This window comes from Scophthalmus maximus, chromosome 14, assembly GCF_022379125.1.
Source record: "Scophthalmus maximus strain ysfricsl-2021 chromosome 14, ASM2237912v1, whole genome shotgun sequence".
Classification (NCBI taxonomy): Eukaryota; Metazoa; Chordata; class Actinopteri; order Pleuronectiformes; family Scophthalmidae; genus Scophthalmus; species Scophthalmus maximus.
In genome coordinates this window covers 22,072,741-22,092,154 of record NC_061528.1, presented here as the reverse complement: position 1 = coordinate 22,092,154, position 19,414 = coordinate 22,072,741, and the positions used below count along the sequence as shown (strand labels likewise).

The 19,414-nt window shown below is 40.4% G+C and overlaps 1 protein-coding gene across 6 annotated transcripts in view; it reads left to right on the top strand.

Annotated features, from left to right (window-relative positions):
* col6a3 (collagen, type VI, alpha 3) overlaps window positions 1-19,089 on the top strand; it is a 50,356-nt gene extending 31,267 nt beyond the window's left edge. For 3 of the 6 annotated variants that reach the window (XM_047337440.1, XM_047337439.1, XM_047337435.1), the window contains 39 exons: window positions 871-1,482; window positions 1,718-2,335; window positions 2,599-3,198; window positions 3,351-3,956; window positions 4,079-4,413; window positions 4,939-5,017; window positions 5,171-5,316; window positions 5,401-5,493; window positions 5,607-5,660; window positions 5,820-5,891; window positions 5,996-6,022; window positions 6,105-6,149; window positions 6,342-6,395; window positions 6,571-6,633; window positions 7,052-7,117; window positions 7,246-7,299; window positions 7,382-7,417; window positions 7,516-7,578; window positions 7,789-7,851; window positions 7,951-8,013; window positions 8,339-8,401; window positions 8,908-8,958; window positions 9,209-9,244; window positions 9,381-9,443; window positions 9,704-9,766; window positions 9,941-9,973; window positions 10,081-10,117; window positions 10,236-10,247; window positions 10,348-10,841; window positions 10,928-11,030; window positions 11,311-12,012; window positions 12,120-12,222; window positions 12,307-12,362; window positions 12,588-12,848; window positions 13,270-13,344; window positions 14,468-14,638; window positions 16,193-16,264; window positions 17,122-17,307; window positions 18,261-19,089. In XM_047337440.1, coding sequence (XP_047193396.1) covers window positions 871-1,482; window positions 1,718-2,335; window positions 2,599-3,198; window positions 3,351-3,956; window positions 4,079-4,413; window positions 4,939-5,017; window positions 5,171-5,316; window positions 5,401-5,493; window positions 5,607-5,660; window positions 5,820-5,891; window positions 5,996-6,022; window positions 6,105-6,149; window positions 6,342-6,395; window positions 6,571-6,633; window positions 7,052-7,117; window positions 7,246-7,299; window positions 7,382-7,417; window positions 7,516-7,578; window positions 7,789-7,851; window positions 7,951-8,013; window positions 8,339-8,401; window positions 8,908-8,958; window positions 9,209-9,244; window positions 9,381-9,443; window positions 9,704-9,766; window positions 9,941-9,973; window positions 10,081-10,117; window positions 10,236-10,247; window positions 10,348-10,841; window positions 10,928-11,030; window positions 11,311-12,012; window positions 12,120-12,222; window positions 12,307-12,362; window positions 12,588-12,848; window positions 13,270-13,344; window positions 14,468-14,638; window positions 16,193-16,264; window positions 17,122-17,307; window positions 18,261-18,301 — 6,371 coding nt within the window. In that variant the 3' untranslated portion in view covers window positions 18,302-19,089. The remainder of the gene's footprint in view (window positions 1-870; window positions 1,483-1,717; window positions 2,336-2,598; window positions 3,199-3,350; window positions 3,957-4,078; window positions 4,414-4,938; window positions 5,018-5,170; window positions 5,317-5,400; window positions 5,494-5,606; window positions 5,661-5,819; window positions 5,892-5,995; window positions 6,023-6,104; window positions 6,150-6,341; window positions 6,396-6,570; window positions 6,634-7,051; window positions 7,118-7,245; window positions 7,300-7,381; window positions 7,418-7,515; window positions 7,579-7,788; window positions 7,852-7,950; window positions 8,014-8,338; window positions 8,402-8,907; window positions 8,959-9,208; window positions 9,245-9,380; window positions 9,444-9,703; window positions 9,767-9,940; window positions 9,974-10,080; window positions 10,118-10,235; window positions 10,248-10,347; window positions 10,842-10,927; window positions 11,031-11,310; window positions 12,013-12,119; window positions 12,223-12,306; window positions 12,363-12,587; window positions 12,849-13,269; window positions 13,345-14,467; window positions 14,639-16,192; window positions 16,265-17,121; window positions 17,308-18,260) is intronic. The other 3 variants (XM_047337436.1, XM_047337438.1, XM_047337437.1) reach the window with 3 other exon arrangements.
* The last annotated feature ends 325 nt before the right edge of the window (window positions 19,090-19,414 follow it).

The window sequence follows — 19,414 nt, the reverse complement described above, 5'->3', positions numbered from 1 at the left end:
TATTTTTGTGCATGTGGATTTTTAATCATATGTGAGTCAAAACTCATGAATTTTCAAAACCTTTATGCATAGAAAAAAAAGTATATATTTTCAAGAAACGTTTAATCAGCTTGTATTCAAAGATTTGCATTCAGCAGGGACATTCTTGATTCCAAGGACTTTATTTGGCGTATTCTTTCCATTGCCAGGAAGTTATTGTCTTTTTCATCACATTCATAATCTCATTATGCTTTTTAACACTACTCATATTCTGGTTTCTGTTTATCTTTATTTACATTCACTTCAAAACACACACTGAAGAAAATATATTTCTACCATGTTTGTATTGAAGAGAGCATCTCATTTTAAACAAATTCATTTCTGCTTTCATTTTCATAAAGCCCGTATCTCTACATTCTTCCAATTTGTCATTATTTTCAATTTTCTTTTGGTTGATTTGAGTTTTTTAATGATGTACCAAATGACAGGACAATCGTTTAATGATGGAGAAATAACATTTTTTTTAAATAGGGACAAAACTATAGTCCAGAAAAATAATAAGTTAATGTGCAGTTCTTATCTATTATGCTATATCATGTGTTGAACAAACAAACAACTGACATCCATTTCCAAGACTAAAACCAAAGATGACTGACATGACAAATATTTCAAAAAGGCTTCAATTACAAGAAAAAAAGTTTATACAGTATATTTGGAGCCAGTGTAGACTTTGGAGAATGGCTCTAGCTCATAGACATTGTAGGTGGAATAACTGAAATAAATGAAATTACTGTAACATTAAACATATTTGATTTTTTTTTATCATTTGTAACCTCATTTAGATTATTTCTGTAGCAGAAAATAAGATAACATTTTCTCCTTTTCTCAAAGCTGAGTCACAAGGCCCCCGGAAGGATATCGTTTTCCTTGTTGATGGATCTGATGGTGTTGGACGGGAATTCCCTATCATCCAGGATTTCATCCGCAGGGTCGTGGAGAGTCTCAATGTGGGAGAGAATAAGATCCGGATTGGCGTGGTCCAGTATGGTGACTTTGCTGAGGCTGACATGTATCTGAACTCACATACAACCAAAGAAGGTGTTTTGAATGCTGTACGGGGAATCAGGCAGCGAGGAGGAAGACAACGTAACCTGGGTCAGGCCTTGCAGTTCCTCAGCCAGGATGTTCTTACAGCAGCACGTGGAAGCAGGAAGCAAGAGGGTGTGCCGCAGTTTGTAATTGTTGTCTCCAGTGGGTCGTCTACAGATGACATCAGTCGTGCAGCGTCTTCCCTCAAACAATCTAGAGTTCTTCCCTTCAGTATTGGGACTAGGGATGTTAACCCTACAGAGCTCCGGGTGGTGTCATATGTGCCTAACTTTGCCTTCAGTGTAGATGATCTCCCTGGCTTGTACACAGTCCAAGAAAACTTAATCACCTCTATTACTGAGCTATCAGAGGATGACATCGCCAGGATGCGTCCAGAATTCCCAACCTATGAAGGTAAATTTACACACTTAAGTCATGTCCACAGCTAATATGTAGCTATTCTCACTCTTTCTCAAATACCTCACTTGCTTTACTACAGTATATGTTCAAATCAAGTTTGATTTTCTACATATTACTTCTTTTTTACATGATATACTCAATCATACTGTTTGTCTTCAATTTCTTTTTGGAACTTTGTAGTTATTACTACTCATACTACTTCTATTGTGCTTACATTCTTTTTGAACAGTAATCACACCAGCACCCACAGGAGGAGAAAAGAGGGATGTTGTCTTTCTTATTGATGGCACGACAGCAGTGCGTAGTGAGTTCCCTTCCATCCGAGAAATGATAAGAAGAGTAGTTGACAAGTTGGATGTAGGGTTGGATAAGGTCAGAGTTTCTGTGGTACAGTACAGTGATGACCCAACGTTGGAATTTCTTCTGAACGAATTCTCCACCAAAGAGGAGGTACGCCAGGCTGTGATAAAACTTCGAAGCAAAGGTGGAAACCGCCTAAACACAGGTCGTGCTCTTGAGTGGGTCTCCAGAAACATCTACCAGAGGTCAGCAGGAAGCCGCATTGAGGATGGTGTTCCTCAATTCCTCATTCTAGTCACAGGTGGAAAGTCTACAGATGATGTATACACTCCAGCTGACCAGCTTAAAAGAAACCGGATTGCACCCCTTGCCATCGGTTCAAGGAACGCAGATCCAGATGAACTGAAGCAGATTTCCCTGAAGCCCGAACTTGTATATACAGTTGACAGTTTCCAGCAGCTTCCAAATGTGGAGTCACAACTCATTGATTCTGTCAAAACAATATCCACGGCTGATATCATCAGTAATTATTCTCCTCCTGTGGATGGTAAGAAATACTATTTCTCTTAATGAAGATTTTAAATAACTTCAAGTTATAGGTGCTAAAGAAAATCATTATTTGTGCCTAATTTCCTCATAAAACTGAAGAAAGACTCACACTGGTGTTGCAGAAGTAAATCAAAACCCTGCAGCTATCTTCTGTTATGGATTTCTGTTATATTGGTCTTCATTTACATTTTTTCAGCTGCATCAGTAGTTTGCTAAAATGCTTTCAAATCTCCCTTTTTCGTTGTTGTGCTTTCATTGCAGTCTTCCTAAATCTTGGGAGAAAGGACATTATCTTCCTTATTGATGGCTCAGACAATACAGCTGCTGCTGGCATTGCTCATATCCGTGACTTCATCCTCAACATTGTCCAACAACTCGACGTGCAGCCTGATCAAGTCCGTGTGTCAGTTGTCCAGTATGCCGACAAAGTAAAAACTGAGTTTTCACTAAACTCACACAACAACAAGCCAGCTGTTATCTCTGCAATAAAAAGACTTCGCCAGATGGGTGGCCGATCATCAGACCTGGCTGATGCCATTAACTATGTCATACAGAAAGAGTTAAAACCCTCTTCTGGTGTTCGTTTTGCTGAGGCCTCTCAGCATCTTGTGGTTCTCACAGGTGGACGTTCTCCCCAAGATGTTTCCCTCTATGGACCTTTGCTTAAGGGCTCCAGGGTAAACTGCATCGGTGTTGGAGCTGGTGGTGCGGACACAAGGCAACTAACCCAAATTGCCACCACCTCAGATGATGTCCTTCAGGTTCCTTCATTCCCTGGTCTGCCAGCAATCAAGGAGAGGCTTATTGCCAGGTTGAGTGGGAATATCCCAGAGGAACAACCCACTGACCCATATGATCCCAGTAAGTTTAGAAAAAATGTACCTAAATAACATGTTTTTCCCTTACTCAGTTTTTAGTTGAAATTATGGGTCGCTCCATTTATTCTCATGCTCCCCATGATGTGTTTTTACCATAGCATATTTAATATATCATCTTCTTTCTCATGGTAACAGGCCTGCCTCCACCTAAAAAGGCTGATATTGTATTTTTGGTCGATGGCTCCATCAACCTGGGACGGGAAAACTTCAATGAAGTCATGTCATTTATCATCACCCTAATTGACTTGTTCTTCAACGAGAGAGACAACCTGCGGATTGGACTGGCACATTATGCTGCAGATGTGACTGACGTATTTTACCTCAACACATACAAGAATAAGCAAGACATTGTAAGCGGTATTGGAAAAGCAGAGTACAAAGGTGGACGTAAAATCAACACTGGTGCAGCCATTCGCTATGTCCAAGATGTTCACTTTACCAAAGAAAAAGGCAGTAGGATGGATGAGGGCACTGCTCAGATCCTAATGCTTATCACTGGAGGACGCTCCGCCGATGACAGCAAAACAGCAGCCCTTGGTCTAAAGAAAAAAGGTGTGAGAGTCTTTGCTGTAGGAGTGGGTGACATTGAGAATGAGTTAGAAAACATTGCAAGCGAGTCTTCCACTGTTGCTCGAGCGAGCATTTTTCAGGAACTTTCAGAGCTCAATGAGCAAATCCTGGAGACTCTCGATGATGAAGTGAAGGGGAAGCTGTGTGTTGGTGTGCAAGAAAAACCTACAAGTAAGACACAGTACATTTTTCCTGCTAATAGACTTTATAGCCAAGTCGTTTCACATTTAGTGTGCAAATAATAATTGAAAGTTTCAGTTTTACTGAATAAATTATCCATATTTGTTTTACAGCCTGCAATGTAGAGGTATTGGTGGGCTTTGATGTTTCTGCCCAAAACATCTTCAGTGCTCAGACCAACCTTCAGAGCAAGATGGGTGCCATTCTGCAGAGGATTTCCAAAATGGCATCTATCAGTTGCTCATCTGGGCAGATTCCTTCTGTGCAAGTGGGCATGCTGGCTGTGGACTCTGCCTCTGAGCCTGTCCAGCTCGACTTCACAGACAATGCTGATGAGCTCTTTGAGGCATTCAGAGCCCTGCGGAATCGTGGCCCTTTTGTACTCAATGGCGAGACCATCTCGGCTTACACCAATAGATTCAAAACCAGACAGGACAATGTTGTCAAGGTTGGTTACTGAATCAATTTCAACTTATAGATCAGAATCAGGGCCAATTGCAACATATTTTTAATGATCGGTATCAGCCATCTTTTCATCCTCGAGATAGTTTTACATTGTTTCTGTTGTATTTCACATCTGGGCTCTACACTGTTGCATTTTCTGGCATGCTATTAAAAAATAGGCTGTTTCTGGGTGAATGTAGTTATGTGCAATCATGATTGACTCTGGGTTCTGACACTGACAACACAGGAGTCATATTCTCCAGTTTATTTTTTCGCTCATATCACATCAATATTTTCAGTTGATCAACTTAAACATTTTATCGGGAACCTTCAGTACTTGAATCAAGTAGTTGTGCAGTAGTGTCTGAATGTTTTATTCTACATCTGTCATTTTGTTTGTCAAATACATAATTGAATCAAGATTATAGTATGTAAGTAAATATAGGTATGGAATGAGACTATGTGACAGCAGATAAGGATCAGAGCGAAACTGTTAATTGTGTAACTGAATTGGATTTTTCCCCAAAAGGTTGTTATTCATTTGACTGATGGACTTGATGCCCCATATGCTGAAATGAAAAGGCGAGTTGAGGAGCTTCGGCTTTCAGGTAAAACGATGATGCAGTACAATTTAACTGTCCTTGATGACTATTTATCTTTAAACCTATCAATCTGTGTTTTCACAAAATTATAACAATGTCACGTTCAGAAGTTATTACGGAGAATAATACTGTTCCTCAAACGCTTGTACATGATAACAGGAGTGAACAGTTTCATTTTGGTTGGGCTGGAGCGGGTGCCCAAATTTGAGGAGGCTTTGCTATTGGAGTATGGACGTGGCTTCAGATACACCAGACCCTTACGAGTCAATATCATGGACTTGGATTATGAGCTTATGGAAGAACTGGTGAGTACTAATTTGTCAGATCTAAGGCTTAAGTGTTTTCTTTAACACTATCCCCATAAATATTTCTTCTCTTTTGCCACTTAGGACAATATTGCAGAAAGAGAGTGCTGTGGCGTTCCTTGCAAATGCACTGGCACCAGAGGAGACAGAGGAGGAGTCGGACTGCCAGGTTCCAAGGTATCTAATGTCAAAAAGAAGATACATAGTAATATACTAAGGAACATAAAGAGAATTTTTCTTTTAAAACCTGTTTTTATCCCAAGCTAATATTTCGTTGTTTTCTTTTTCAGGGTAGTTCAGGATCACCAGGAAGCCAAGGACATCCTGGAGATGAGGGTGGACCTGTAAGTTTGAATATACTGACTTTCAGAAATCTGCTGTAAAGAGTTGTTTGGCTAAACTCTCTGTGGTTTTTTGTTTCCCATCTTTTTGTGTTCTTTTAGATTTCATCCGTCTTGCAATTTGTCATCTTATTGTTTTTAATCTTTATTCTCTTGAAACAGGGAGAGAGAGGTTCTCCTGGTGTGAATGGAACACAGGGTTTCCAAGGATGTCCTGGACAGAGAGGTGTCAAGGTAAAGGTTTTTGATATTAACTTTAATTTGTTACTGTGAATTAGGAATATTATTCAATATCTATTAATAATGCTATGTAAACACCATCGCTTTCTCCTGTTCAGGGTTCCCGGGGGTACTCAGGAGAAAAGGTGAGCGTTTTTCTTCCTTTTTTAAGAAGTTTTTACTAAAAAATAAACATTCTTACACTGACTAACTGCTTCTATGTTGCAGGGTGAATTTGGAGAAATTGGACTGGATGGCATCAATGGAGAAGAGGTGAGAGTGTGTTTTTATAGGATTTTGTCATTCAGTTCAATTCTTCATATTGTATAATATATAATCATGTATAAATCATTTACAATCATTTATGTTCTCCTTTGTTACGTGGCAACTGAGTTCCACCAATGTTTACATGTGGCAAAGACATATAACTTTTGGCTTTGACTGGCATCTGCTGAATCTTTTCAGGGCCTAAGTGGGGTTGCTGGACCTGCAGGAGACAGAGGAAACCCTGGCAGAAGAGTGAGTGACTGGATGCAGTTTAAGTTTCAAATTTAGTTTCATATAGATTATGAAATTTTGACCTTACTAAGTAAAGTGCCTTGAGATAATGTATTTTGTGATTTTGTGCCATACCATTTAAATTGAATGGAATTGTAGTGATACATTCTTAATAAACATATTTAATTGTTTTCAGGGTCCCAAAGGTGCCAAAGGACAAGCAGGAGACGGAGGGGAAGTGGGAATCAGAGGAGACCCGGTGAGTATTATGGAGACTGATTTTAGTGCCAATAACCATCTGAATTAATATTTAACTATATACTGACATATTGTGTTACACATAGATATATCTGAACTGAAGTTGGCTGATTCATATTATTTTCATTATTCAAACAGCATTTTCCAATTTCGGTTGTATGCATAGAGTAGTAAGTTACTAGACACCTGTATGAATTCCTAGACCGACTTAGACTGATTTATGAAGTGCAATTAATCAAACCTCAACAGTGGCCAGAGGTAAAACTTGCAGTGTCCGATCATTTAGAATGTGAGGAGATAGAGAATGTCCCTCCCTTCGCCTGCCATTGCTCTCCCCAGCAGTTTTTAACAGGTTCTAAAATCTGCTTTAGGGTGTTTACATGTATCTGAAATCGAAATGTGATATCTCTGTCTAACAGGGTACAAGCGGACAAGATAACAACCAAGCAGGACCGAAAGGAGACTCTGGTGATGCTGGACCAGCGGTAATGTCCACTGGAACACATTGAATTGTTAAAAAAAAGATAAATGGCCAATGCAGTTTTAACAGTTTCACATTTCATTGTTGTCTGTATGGGTTCGTTTTGCTGAAATATGTGCTCCAAAATTATAGGGAGAGCCTGGTGAAGATGGAAAGAAGGGAAGCCCTGGTGAAATCGGAAGAAGGGTAATTCATTTTACAATGTGTTTATGTACATGTATATATTTTTTCATCTTTTACCAAGACATATTTATTCCTACTTCATTAGGGAGCTGATGGCAGAAGAGGTTCACCTGGACAGCCTGTAAGACTCTTTTGGTGACAACATACATTGTTTAATACTTGCAGTAACTCTTATAGTGACAGTAACTGCAACATTTTGCTGCTTGAATGTCATTTAAGGGAAATCCTGGAAAGCCAGGAGCCGATGGTGTGCAGGGAGAGCCTGGCATTGGTGGATCTAGAGTAAGTTCATTTTTCACGCACTATTTGGCAGATTATTCAGTCTACAAATACACTTGCCAAAACATGTATCACTGCGGATGTTGTCATTACTGTTAATCTTTTTCTTGGTTGCTCTGGCAATATGAATGTGTGTTCATTTTTAACTCATCGGTTGAAAGTTAAGCTCTAATATGCGGTGCATTATTAGTGTCTGGTTTTGTCATTTTGAAGGGTCCACCTGGACCTAATGGTGCCCCAGGACCCAGAGGAGAAGATGGGAACCCGGGACCCAGGGTGAGTGAAGCTGTTAGGTCCATTTCTTGTAATTAAATCTTCAGCAATGTTTGTAACATAATAAACCCAATTCTAATTTCTGGGTGAATTGTCCTCTAGGGTCCTGGCGGTAACCCAGGTCCGGCTGGGGAAAAGGGCAGAAGAGGAGCTCTTGGTCGCAAGGTACTGAGTGGAACATCATTCCATGCGGCTTAAGTTCTTTGTTTCAATCATAAGGCAGGCTCTCTCACATTACTGGACACACATGTGTAGTCAGTTTGAGCAAACATTAAAGCACTATAAGAAAACATCAAGGCCCTGCTTGCAACCCCCCACCCCCCCCCCCCCCCAAAAAAAAACCTACATAAGAGCTTAATTAAATCTATAGCAAATGACCCCATAGCTAAAATAAATATTTCACTTTTAAACCTTTGACATTCTTTTTCAATCATTGAGGGGTTTTTTTTTGTCTTTGTCTCATTTTCTGTTTCTGTCTGTGCCTTTGTAGGGAGAGCCAGGAGACCCAGGACTTAAGGGTGGTATTGGACCCCTTGGCCCCCGTGGAGAGCCTGTAAGGATTAACCTATATCTTCTTTGCATGCACAATAATATCAATACTGAAAAATGAACAATATCAGATGTACATGGTTCGAGAAACCAAATGTATTTCTAATACAGTAGATCATTATTACACAGCTGTCATTATGTTTTTTCTTGTGGAAAAGTATGGCCACAGCAGGAGACCTCAAGATTATCTTCAGGCTGCAAGCCTTTCTTACTGTGTGGTTTATGTATCTGAGAATTTATGTGGTGTTTTTTTTTGTGTTTCTAATTGAGGAACTGGCATTTTTGCTGAAGAATTCTTTCCATGTGTTCTGTCTTTAATGAGAACCATGGCATGACAGTCTCATATATAATCTCATATAACAGCGTGTAACATTATTGGGAAATGTGGGACAAAGGGTGACATTAGGATGTTTCCCATGTTTCCCTTTAACTTCAGGACTGTATGCAATTTAATTAATACCCCACCCCCACTGATTGGTGAAATTGTTTTTCTTCTTATTTTCTTTGTAGGGTGAAGATGGTAGAGATGGGTTTGGTTTCGCCGGGCCCAAAGGAAGAAAGGCATGTGGATTGTGACACTTTGTAATGTATACGATTTGTGGTAATCAGAAGGATTGTGTTATTTTTCCAAACACTCAAATAGAAATGATAGAACCTCTGAGTAGAACTCTTAAAATGCAACTGTTTTTCAAGGTAGTATTATCAATAAACTCCTGTTACAAATCTCACAGCATATGCAGTTATACACCCATTCAATGAGACAACATGTATGCAAATAATACTTTATATATGACTGCATTTTTCTCTGCAGGGTGATGAAGGATTCCCTGGATTCCCAGGACCAAAGGTAATGGAAGACAGTTTGACCTTTAAACTGAAATGTCAAAAAAAGTTGCCAAAGATGTTGCGTTGTGCGCTCACACTGGTCATTGGCCTGCATTTTGATGCCAGTCGTTTCATTTACTATTCTTCCATCACTGTAGGGGGCAGGTGGTGACCCCGGCAACAATGGTGGACCTGGACCCTCAGGAAACCGTGGACAGAGGGTACGTTTTCATACCCCGGTTGGATCTTCCGACACTCAGCTTCCGGCACTCAGCTCCTTCAAGATAATCACTGGATACATGCAGTGTTTTTATACATTAAAGGGAATGTGTGGCATTGGCATGCAAATTAATGTTGTCACTTTTCAGTCTATAAAGAGAGCAAAACAAATAAGTCAAGATTTTTTTTACTGACCACTGGCTACTGACAGGTGAATGGCTTTGAGAGTGAATTATATTCTTTCAATGTTGATTCTTTTTAGGGTGTCTCTGGGAACATTGGTACAGGTGGACAGAAAGGAGAGGTTGGATATCCTGGGCCATATGTAAGCAACTAAATAATTTAGCTATTTAATTTTTTCATACATGTTCAGAAACAATTTCTGAACATGTTCAGAAAAAATTTCTGAACATGTACAAAAAGACTCTCACAAAGCATGAGAGTCTTTTTGTGCTGGATGTTCATCCAGACATTAACAGAACTGATTTTTCTCCAACAGGGTCAGAAGGGGCCAAGAGGACCAGGTGTTGTGGTCAGTGTCTCATTTAGTTGTATAGTGTGATTGAATGAACGGATCAAAACTCATTTCCAGTGACAACGTCTTTCAACATTTGTTTCAAAATCTCTCTGTCCCTTCAGCAATGTGACCTGGTCAAGAAGATTAGGGAAAATTGTCGTGAGTATAATTTGATAACTAGCAACAATGGCATTCAACAATATTGAAAATCCATTTTGTTCATGTGCTTTGTCCTGCTAAAATGTTTTACCACACTTTCTTTCATTTTCTCCACCAGCTTGCTGTTATGGTAAGTACAAAAAAACGTAGTTTTCAATACATAATAACTGTTTGTATGGTATTCACAATTAGACAGAAAATCAAATCTTCTTCTCTGTGTACAATGTTAGGTCAGGCGGAATGCCCGCTCTACCCCACTGAGCTGGCCTTTGCCCTGGATGCCTCTCAGAATGTTGACCGCAGAGCTTTTAACAACATGCGTGACACTGTCCTGCGCCTGGTCAGAAACATCACCATCTCTGAGAGCAACTGTCCTAGAGGCGCTCGCGTTGCTATGACCTTGTACAACAGTGAAGTTACCACCGAGGTTCGGTTCGCAGATGCAATGAAGAAGCGTGCTCTGGTGCAGCGCATCGAGGGACTGCAGACCCTGCAGACAAGCAAGGAGCGCAGCTTGCCCACAGCAATGAGCTTTGTGGCCCAGAACACCTTCAAGAGGGTTCGCAGTGGCTTCCTCATGAGGAAGGTGGCCATCTTCTTTGTTGGTGGCTCACTCGGTCAGGCACAAGGAGTGACTAACGCAGCGCTCCGCCTGCATGATGCTGGAATTGCCACTTTGTTCCTGGTGAACCGTGAGGAAAGAGCACTCAGCAAAGCACTGCAGGTAAAACGAAACATACAACCCAGAAATCTGTTCATGCCGTATGAACTGTGATCAGTGCAAAGAAAAATCACATTTTTGTCCTGCAGGTCAACAACACAGCCTTGGCCCAGGTAATTGTCCTTCCCAGCCCTGGAAGTGCACAGTACAATTCAGTCATCCAAAAGGTTATCAACTGCCATGTCTGCCTAGGTAAGAGCTCTGTGCTTGTACACTGATATTCACACAACAGTAAATTTTACACAACACATCCAAAAGTTCAGGATACTAGTGAAAATGGAGAGGAAATTGCGACTTTGGCGATTATGTGCATTATTCTTTTGGGTCCCATTCAAAAACTGTTGAGAATAAACACAGAGTTCTAGTTTTGGAAAAAGAAGAAAAATAACACATCATAACCATGGTCAGAACAGAACAGCATCTTCAGTAAGATGAATTGTCACATTACTGTATGTGTTTTTTCTTTTTTTAGACGTCTGCTCTCCAGACCAAATGTGCGACTATGTGCCCCCATCGGCCAGCCGAGACAGGAGGTCTTCCACCACAGACGTGGACATCGACTTGGCTTTTGTCTTGGACAGCTCCGAGTCCACCTATCCAACTGTTTTTACTGAGATTAAACGCTACGTAGCACAGATAGTAGAACACCTAGAAGTGTCTTCTGCTCCCACATCATCGGTTCACCAAGCCAGAGTGTCTGTGATCCAGCAAGCCCCTTATGAGTTTCTCCAAAACAAAACCGGCCTTCCCATCCATGTGGATATTGGCTTGACTGAGCACCAGTCAGCTCAGGATATTGTCAGATTCCTCCTGGAGAAGACACCGCAGCTCGAGGGTGGCCGGGCACTGGCAGCGGCCATCGAATCAACAGTGGAGCTGGTATTTGACAAGGCTCCTCTCCAACGTGACAGGAAAGTGCTGATGCTCTTTGTGACAGGAAGTGTGGAAGAAGACGAGGAGCAGCTGGCGCGTATTGCCACCGAGGTCAAGTGCAGAGGCTTCTTCCTGGTCATCCTGGGTGTGGGAGAGAAGCTGAGTGCTGGTGATACACGTGTCTTGTCGCGCATGGCCAGTGAGCCTTCAGATGTCTTCTTTAAAAGGCTGGATAGCATCTCACAGTTCTATGACAAACACATCCAGACCTTCAGCAAGCTGCTGCCCAAGTATATCAGCAGTAAGTGCCTGGCAGATATGAGTGTCACTCAGTCAATTTAATGCTAAGAAGTCTGTGCTAAATCCCTGTGAGTGAGACACTGTGGCTGTTTCTGCTTTTCTTTTCAGTTGAAAATGCTTTCTACATGTCCCCTGAAGTCTCCAAAAACTGCAAGTGGTTCCAGAGTGACCAGCCACTGAAAAACCCCTTCACAACGTCACAGCAGCAGGAGTACGCTCAAGTCATTGTTCACTGTAAAGCTCTGTAGAAAAAAACTTTGACATTTTCACTCACTATGTATTGGTTCGTTTACAGGAAACATCAGAAACATCACGAGAATCACCAAGCAGTTCATCAAAGGAAGCACAAAGGTGATATTGTGGATGTACTCAACTGAACCTATAATACTTCTTCAGGCAATGTCAATTAAAGTGACGTTTCATTGGGACTGTTTTTTCTTTACCATAATACCAACTGAGTACTAACACTGACTGCCAACGAATCAGCACCATTGTTCACACTTCATCCACTACAGATACTCTTGGTTTCTCTTGCTCCGTTTTCTCTGCCTTGACACTTCTGTCTTACCACCTCAGATGCAGCTGAGTTACACGTCTCGAACGTCACCGCCAGCAGCTTGAAATTGCGTTGGAGCAGCCCAGACCCGAAACTCTTCGTCTACTTTGAGGTGGTGGTGACGCGGTTGCCTGACCACGCCCTGGTGCTGAAGACCAACGTCTCGGGCACTGAGCTCTCTGTGGACAACTTACAAAGTGCGCAGACATATCATGCAGTGGTCACTGCCCACACGGCAGACGGTCAAGTTGTCTCCTCCCGCAAAGGCATCATCACTACCAGTAAGTCGAAACAAACACCCACACACATGCAGAATATTGTAGGCACTGCATTCAGCCAAATCACTTGATATGGATTCATCCATATGTGAATTTAGATGTGTAGAGTTTATATTTGGCCTCTGGGCCTGGACATTGTCACCAGTTTGGATAACAGTGGGTGACAATTAGGTGATATTTTTGATTTAAGATGTTATTGTGTGGGTGTTGGTTTATTTTAGTTTTGTTTTTGTTTTTGGTGAGATGTGTATATATGCCCTTTTGTATTTTAAAAAAAATTAGTTTAAAAAAAAAGTTTTACTCATAGTCCTTAAAGTCTTTTCTTTTACTCCTTTGAGTAAATTTATTATTATTACAACAATTCGCTCACAGACCTTTCTGCATAATTGTATTTGCATCACGACTGCTTGTCTCACTTTGACAGAAACAGCAGAGCATAAGCCAGCCAGCCACGGCACCAGTACTGTAAATACCAAACCACTGGATGGACCAGAAACTGGTGAGTGACTGTGCACACGTGAATATGCATGCCTGTGTGTGTGTGTGTGTGTGTGCACACAATTGGTTATTTTCTTTGCTTTGACCATTATTCCCTAAATTTTAAGTATTCTTTTGAACCTTCAGCCCAAATGTAGTTTTCTCAATAATTGCCTGGCGGATTGATGTTAAAAGTCTCTATAGAGCTGTGTTGGCTGGCTTTCTCAAGTAGTATGTTAATCACATGAATAAAACCCGATGTTCAACTCAAAGAACATAACGTACCACACTGTAACTCAACGCTATTTCAAGTGAACTATTTCACAAATGTGTTATTAATCAACTCACTCCTGCATGCCAAATATGCTGTAGGTCATTTAGGAGAACATATGAAATGTGTTTGACAGAATAGACAGATCAGGATATAATACCAGTGTCACTTTGTTTAGTTAGAAAATAGAAATAGTGGAGTTTTACCATGCACATCCTTTTTATTCAGGAATAAATAGTTGCAGCTGCTGCTTCTTATGTAAGTCAAAACTGAGACATGAGGACATCTTTACTGGAGTCAGCCTTCTTCAATTGCCTTACTATCATTCAGTTACGAGTAAACGAATGGCAGTGCTGTCTTCTTTACAAAAGGCAGTGGGTGTAGCACTTTGATACCACGGTGGGATTAAGAATAGAAAGGGATTATAACATGCACGCCATTGGAAGTTAATTTGTCATAAACACATGTTCGGAAGTATATCTGGGGTTGATTCATGCAGATCACCTGGAGCACACAGACATGCAGATGACTAAAATGCACTAACATTTAACACTTCACCTGTTGTAACTTGTACTTCATAATCTTTCATTCTACTGACGACTTTTAATTTCCAAATTTCAAACCTTCTGATAATGCCAGTAGCCTGACCCGTCTGTAGAATGCCATGTGGAATGCTATTTCTTTTCTTCTGTGAGAATGAACCACATCAGCACTGAGACTCATTTGAACCCCCGTTTGTATTCAGAACACCATTACTGCTGTTTGTCTTGTGTAGTCGTAGATTTAATCCTAACACAAAGCCATCCTCTCTCTCTGTCTGTCCTCCATCATTGCTGTTGTTTTTTTGCATGTTGTAATGTTAATGAATTTGCAGACCCATGCTCGCTTGACTCTGACCCTGGAATGCCGTGCAAAGAGTATCAGGCTAAGTGGTCCTTTGACAGAAAGAACGGGATCTGTACCCAGTTCTGGTATGGAGGTTGTGGCGGCAATGAAAATAGGTTCAACACTGAGACCCTCTGCTTGAAAAACTGCATGAGGTCAGGTAAGTGGTTGTTGCTGCCAGGTGATCTTAGGAAATGGGCCTCTGCCTGGGTGTAATGGCAAAATTGAATTATCATACAAAACCTACAATTGACCGTTTGCTAAACCCCACTCCACTGCAGCGACTGTCTAATCACAGCTTATCAAACGTCTGCTTTGGAGCACATGGAAATCTAATAAGAGTGATACTAGTTTGGAGGCTGCCATCTTTCACAAAGCAAAAATGGAATTAATGAAACGGTGTGTTAATCTGCTCTAAAGTTGGCTGCAAACATTAGCATGCTTGTCTAATAAGCAAGTGGCAACCCACCGTAACGTAACGTAATCCGTTGGTTTCTGAGCTGCCGCTTTGAAGCCTCGAGTTTCGCATTTTGAGGAGGTTTTTTGACACCGTACGAAGAATTGGCGGTGAGGTCTGACTGAGAGCTTGTCTACTGCGAGCCCACCTACACGTGCAACCATGCAGCAATTGGACGGACCAGCTGTCAATCAAGCTGTGTCCAAGCTACGATGTTTTATCATCTATTTGGCTCTAAATGAGACCACAATTTACAAAATGAACATCATGCTGAATTGATGAAGACTTGATACTAGCAATTGGGACCATAAACTCCTCAGGAAAAGTGAGAAGTAGAGTCATTTTCTCATTGACTTCTATAGAAACACACTTCTTAATGCAACCAGTGAGTTGCCCATTGCTGGTGATTCCAGATAATACAGGCTTCAGGAACTTCCGCATTGGCTTCATTTTCCAGACTACGTCCACTTTTATGTACATGTCTATGTGCAGTAGCCTAGCATTATCCCCAAGGGTAACAATGTAGTTGGATGTTACTTTAAAAGAACATACTTGTTAAAAAGTGAAACGTTCAACATATGGAAGACATGATAGTTTTATTTGCGTATAATGTCGTGGCTCCGTTTTAGAAGCAGCATAAATTTAACCACTGTCTTGCTTGTCCAATTATGTTATTTAGAACAATCTTGAAGACAATCTAAAGGTTATTTTATAGCAAAAAAACTTTGAAGTTCCGTCTTTATTTAGAATATGCTGCTGTAGCATTAACATTAAGTGAACAATGGTCATGCATTCTTTTACTTTTATGACGTCTAATGCATTTTTAAACTTTTGGCTTAAAACAAATCAGCTGAAAATAGAATTAATAATAAAAAAGTCAGCAAAATTTTAAACGTCAATCTGTTTATTGAAAACTGCAGATGAGCAGTGTAAGAATGTAGCAGCAGTAATTCGGGGTCTGGGTCTTAGCAAGTGGTCAATTTAATATTCAACATTTACAGAAACTAAAGAAAGTTGATCATATTCCTGATGTAAACTATTGATATTTTCAAGTCAAATGTAATGAAGAAATAGTAGAATTGTCTTATAACCCTTATAATGGATTAAATCTTCATAGAATGAAGTAAATGTCTGTGGACAGTTACTTTTATATCCACACTTTTTCAATTTGAAGATCCTCCCGATAGATTTTTACTAACTGAGTAAGAGTCTGTTCCTTTAAGATGAAGCCACATTCATATTTTCATGTTTCCACAGTTCCAGAGCCTCAGCCAAAAGTGCAGCAGGGTGAACAGGTGGAGATTCTCCCGGCTCCTGGTGAGATCTCATGTACGTCCACTGAGAGTAATAAGCCTTGAATAACATGAATACCTTTCTGTGGGCACATATTCTTTCTGTGCATTTCCTCCTACTTTGACGTGGTTGCACGTGTATGCTATGCAAATGCTAGCCAATGTGTCCTTTTAGTTTTTAACAAGCAAATCAACATCCTCAAAACGTGGTTTGGATCAGAGCTTTTTTTGTTGGGCATACGTTTTTCTGGACCTCAAGTCCCCAGTGTTGCATATTATTGGCGTTACATAATTCCCTTTTTCCACAAACTGTGCTCACTAAGCAAAACAACAAGTCCTTTGTATCCAACTACGAACCCACTCACCACCTCCACTGCCCCTCAGATGATCTTAATGACTGATGGAACAAGTAAAAAAAGCCAAGCATGGAATTAATGAGAAAGTTATGCTTTTGTCACAGGAGCGAGCTAAATGTAAAAAATGAATAGACAGCTTTGTTCACTGCTTTACTGTTTTGGGGGTTTTCCGTTTGAAGGGGGGGGCTGAAACAGAGCAGGTTTGTCAGTACCTCGTCAACACTGGGGTGAACTGGGTCAGCACATTTGGAGTAATAGACAGTCTTCTCTATTAAATGTGCCATATGGTACAATTTCAGGAAAAATACAAATGTGCTGTGATGGAGCTGCTTTTGTTCTGTCTTGTAACATTAAAACGCTTTGCACCAATTTCATTCCACAACGTTCATTAGTCAGATCCATTTACTGCTGATCACATTTAAAGACTGTTGGAGTGTATTCACTTGTAAAGCCTGACGCCTTGCTAGAGATATGTGCTCTCTGACTGCCTTCTTACTTACATACTTTCACTGATTACTCTCTGTCACTCCCCTCACAGCCGCTTCTACAGCCGTGGACATCTGCCAGCTTCCCAAAGAGGAAGGTGCGTGCGCCAAATTTGTCCTCAAGTGGCACTACGATGCCCCCAGCAAGAGCTGCATGCGTTTCTGGTACGGAGGCTGCGGTGGAAACCAGAATCGCTTCGAGACTTTTGAGCAGTGTGTGAAGGCCTGTGGAAAACCAGGTACATGTCATGTTCATTATATTAATTTCCTGGTATCAGTGATCACTTATTGGCAATGCATGGGGACTGTTGAATATAGAGAAACGCGTGCATGAAAGCGGCTCTATGAATTATGCCGCAGCTTGGCTTTTTTTTTCAGTAAAGGGTATATAAAATAAGATATCGAGCTGTGGCAAACAAATATGATTCACAAACACCATTAGCAGTAACAAGCAGTAAAATAAAATCCCAAAAGCCTTATTAGTTAATTAGTTTTGGTAGTTTGGCAGTGCTGACAATACTTGGCCCATTTAGCGTCTCTTGGGGGGAATGAACAATTGCAACATTTACAGTACACCGTAAACTGCTCCATATTCTTCTCGCTGCCTAATTTCAGTGGAAGCACATTGTATTTGTCAAAGACAAAAAATGAAATTTTCTTTCTCATACGTCATTTATACATGTTCCATATCTCATAATTATGCATCTCAGTAACTTACGTTTACATAAAAAGCACAATGGGCCCATTGACACATTATACATGATGAGAAGTTGTGAGCAATAATACATACCACCAAATATACATAGAGAGTAACAAAAAGGATGAGAGAGAGTGAGAGAGAGAGAGAGAGAGAGAGAGAGAGAGAGAGAGAGAGAGAGAGCAATAGAATGCCAGGACAACCATTAAAACCATGGTCATGAATGAATCTGTATTTCGTTGCAATCACTCAATTAACTAGAAGAAAGTGCTATGAAATCCTATGTCATACCCCAGCACCCAGAAATTATTATCATAAAATAAGTTCTCAATGACGGCAGCAGCTTCCTTGAAGTACGGCTGATCGTGTGTTAGTTTTTTTTAAATTGTGTGTTTGACATTGTCCGAGGAGTGCAGTACTAGATCAGTGGAGTGCTCCCTTAACTTGTACAGACACCACGAGACTAACCATGTTTTCATTTTCATTGGTCCCCAGCACCCGTCAACCAAGGAGTCATTGCTGCGATAAGAACATAGGACCAGAGTGACAAACATGGCCAGCTGTTACCTCTGTTCAGGGGATTCTGAGAAGAACCATCCAAAAATGGCCATACTGTAAGGATGCAATACCAAAGCAATGGTGGCTGCACTGGATCCACAACAATGGACTTCACCCCAAATTCTTGAAGTAGTCTTTTTTCACAACAAGAAAGAAGGCAACACGATTTGCTGCATGATTTGTTTTAACCTACTGGTGCTATGGAGTATCTTTGTTTTGCAGATGAAGTTGTTAAGTGCATTCAAATTTGTAAAGTCAAATTTTCTGGAACATCATATGGCGTTTTCATATTTTTTATAAACATATTTGAATATCTTGGACAGAGATTAGCGATAAATCAGTCCATTCAGGACTGGCATTATTAAGTGCAGTAATCTTTTTTATATTGTTTTTTTTTACATTCCACATTCACATTGCAACATAGGCTTTCTTTGATTTATATTGTTTTCAAACTCACTTGATCCCTGTTGAATTATTCCTTCACTATTTTGCAGTCACAGAATCCACAGCTGTGTTTACACAGGTTTTGAACGGCAGTGTGTGTATTTAAATGACAGTGACCAACTACTTCAACATCAACGTAACGTGAAATGCACTCCTGAAGCCACTGCCTCAAACACACACGTTCCAGCTATTGAGAAAAGGAATGTAAATGTCAAGCTGTTTTTGTTTTATTGTTTCATTTGATTGTACTGCAATTTGTGTTTCATCTGGGTATAGGGGAAATAAAAATGAATTTGACTTTCTAATAAACATGAGCAACTGATTCCTTTCTTTCTTTCTCTGTTTTGAATGAAGTCTTAGAAACGGTTGCGATGATTCAGAAGCGTAACGTATACAGTTTTTTTTCATCTTTTCAAAGACAGAATGCCAACCTAACGCTAATAATGTAATGAATGGGGTTTTGGCTTGGAGTTTCAATGGGAAAGACACTTTCAGTTCCTTTAAATTTAAGGTTAAAGTGAAAAAGGGGACCAGCTGAGATGATCGTTTTGGACATTTTGTTGTTACCAAGCTTACTTTTGTAGGGTCACTGTAAGTGATAGGCTTAAGTAACTGAGTCTTTGTTTAAACATACAAGTCAAAGTAGG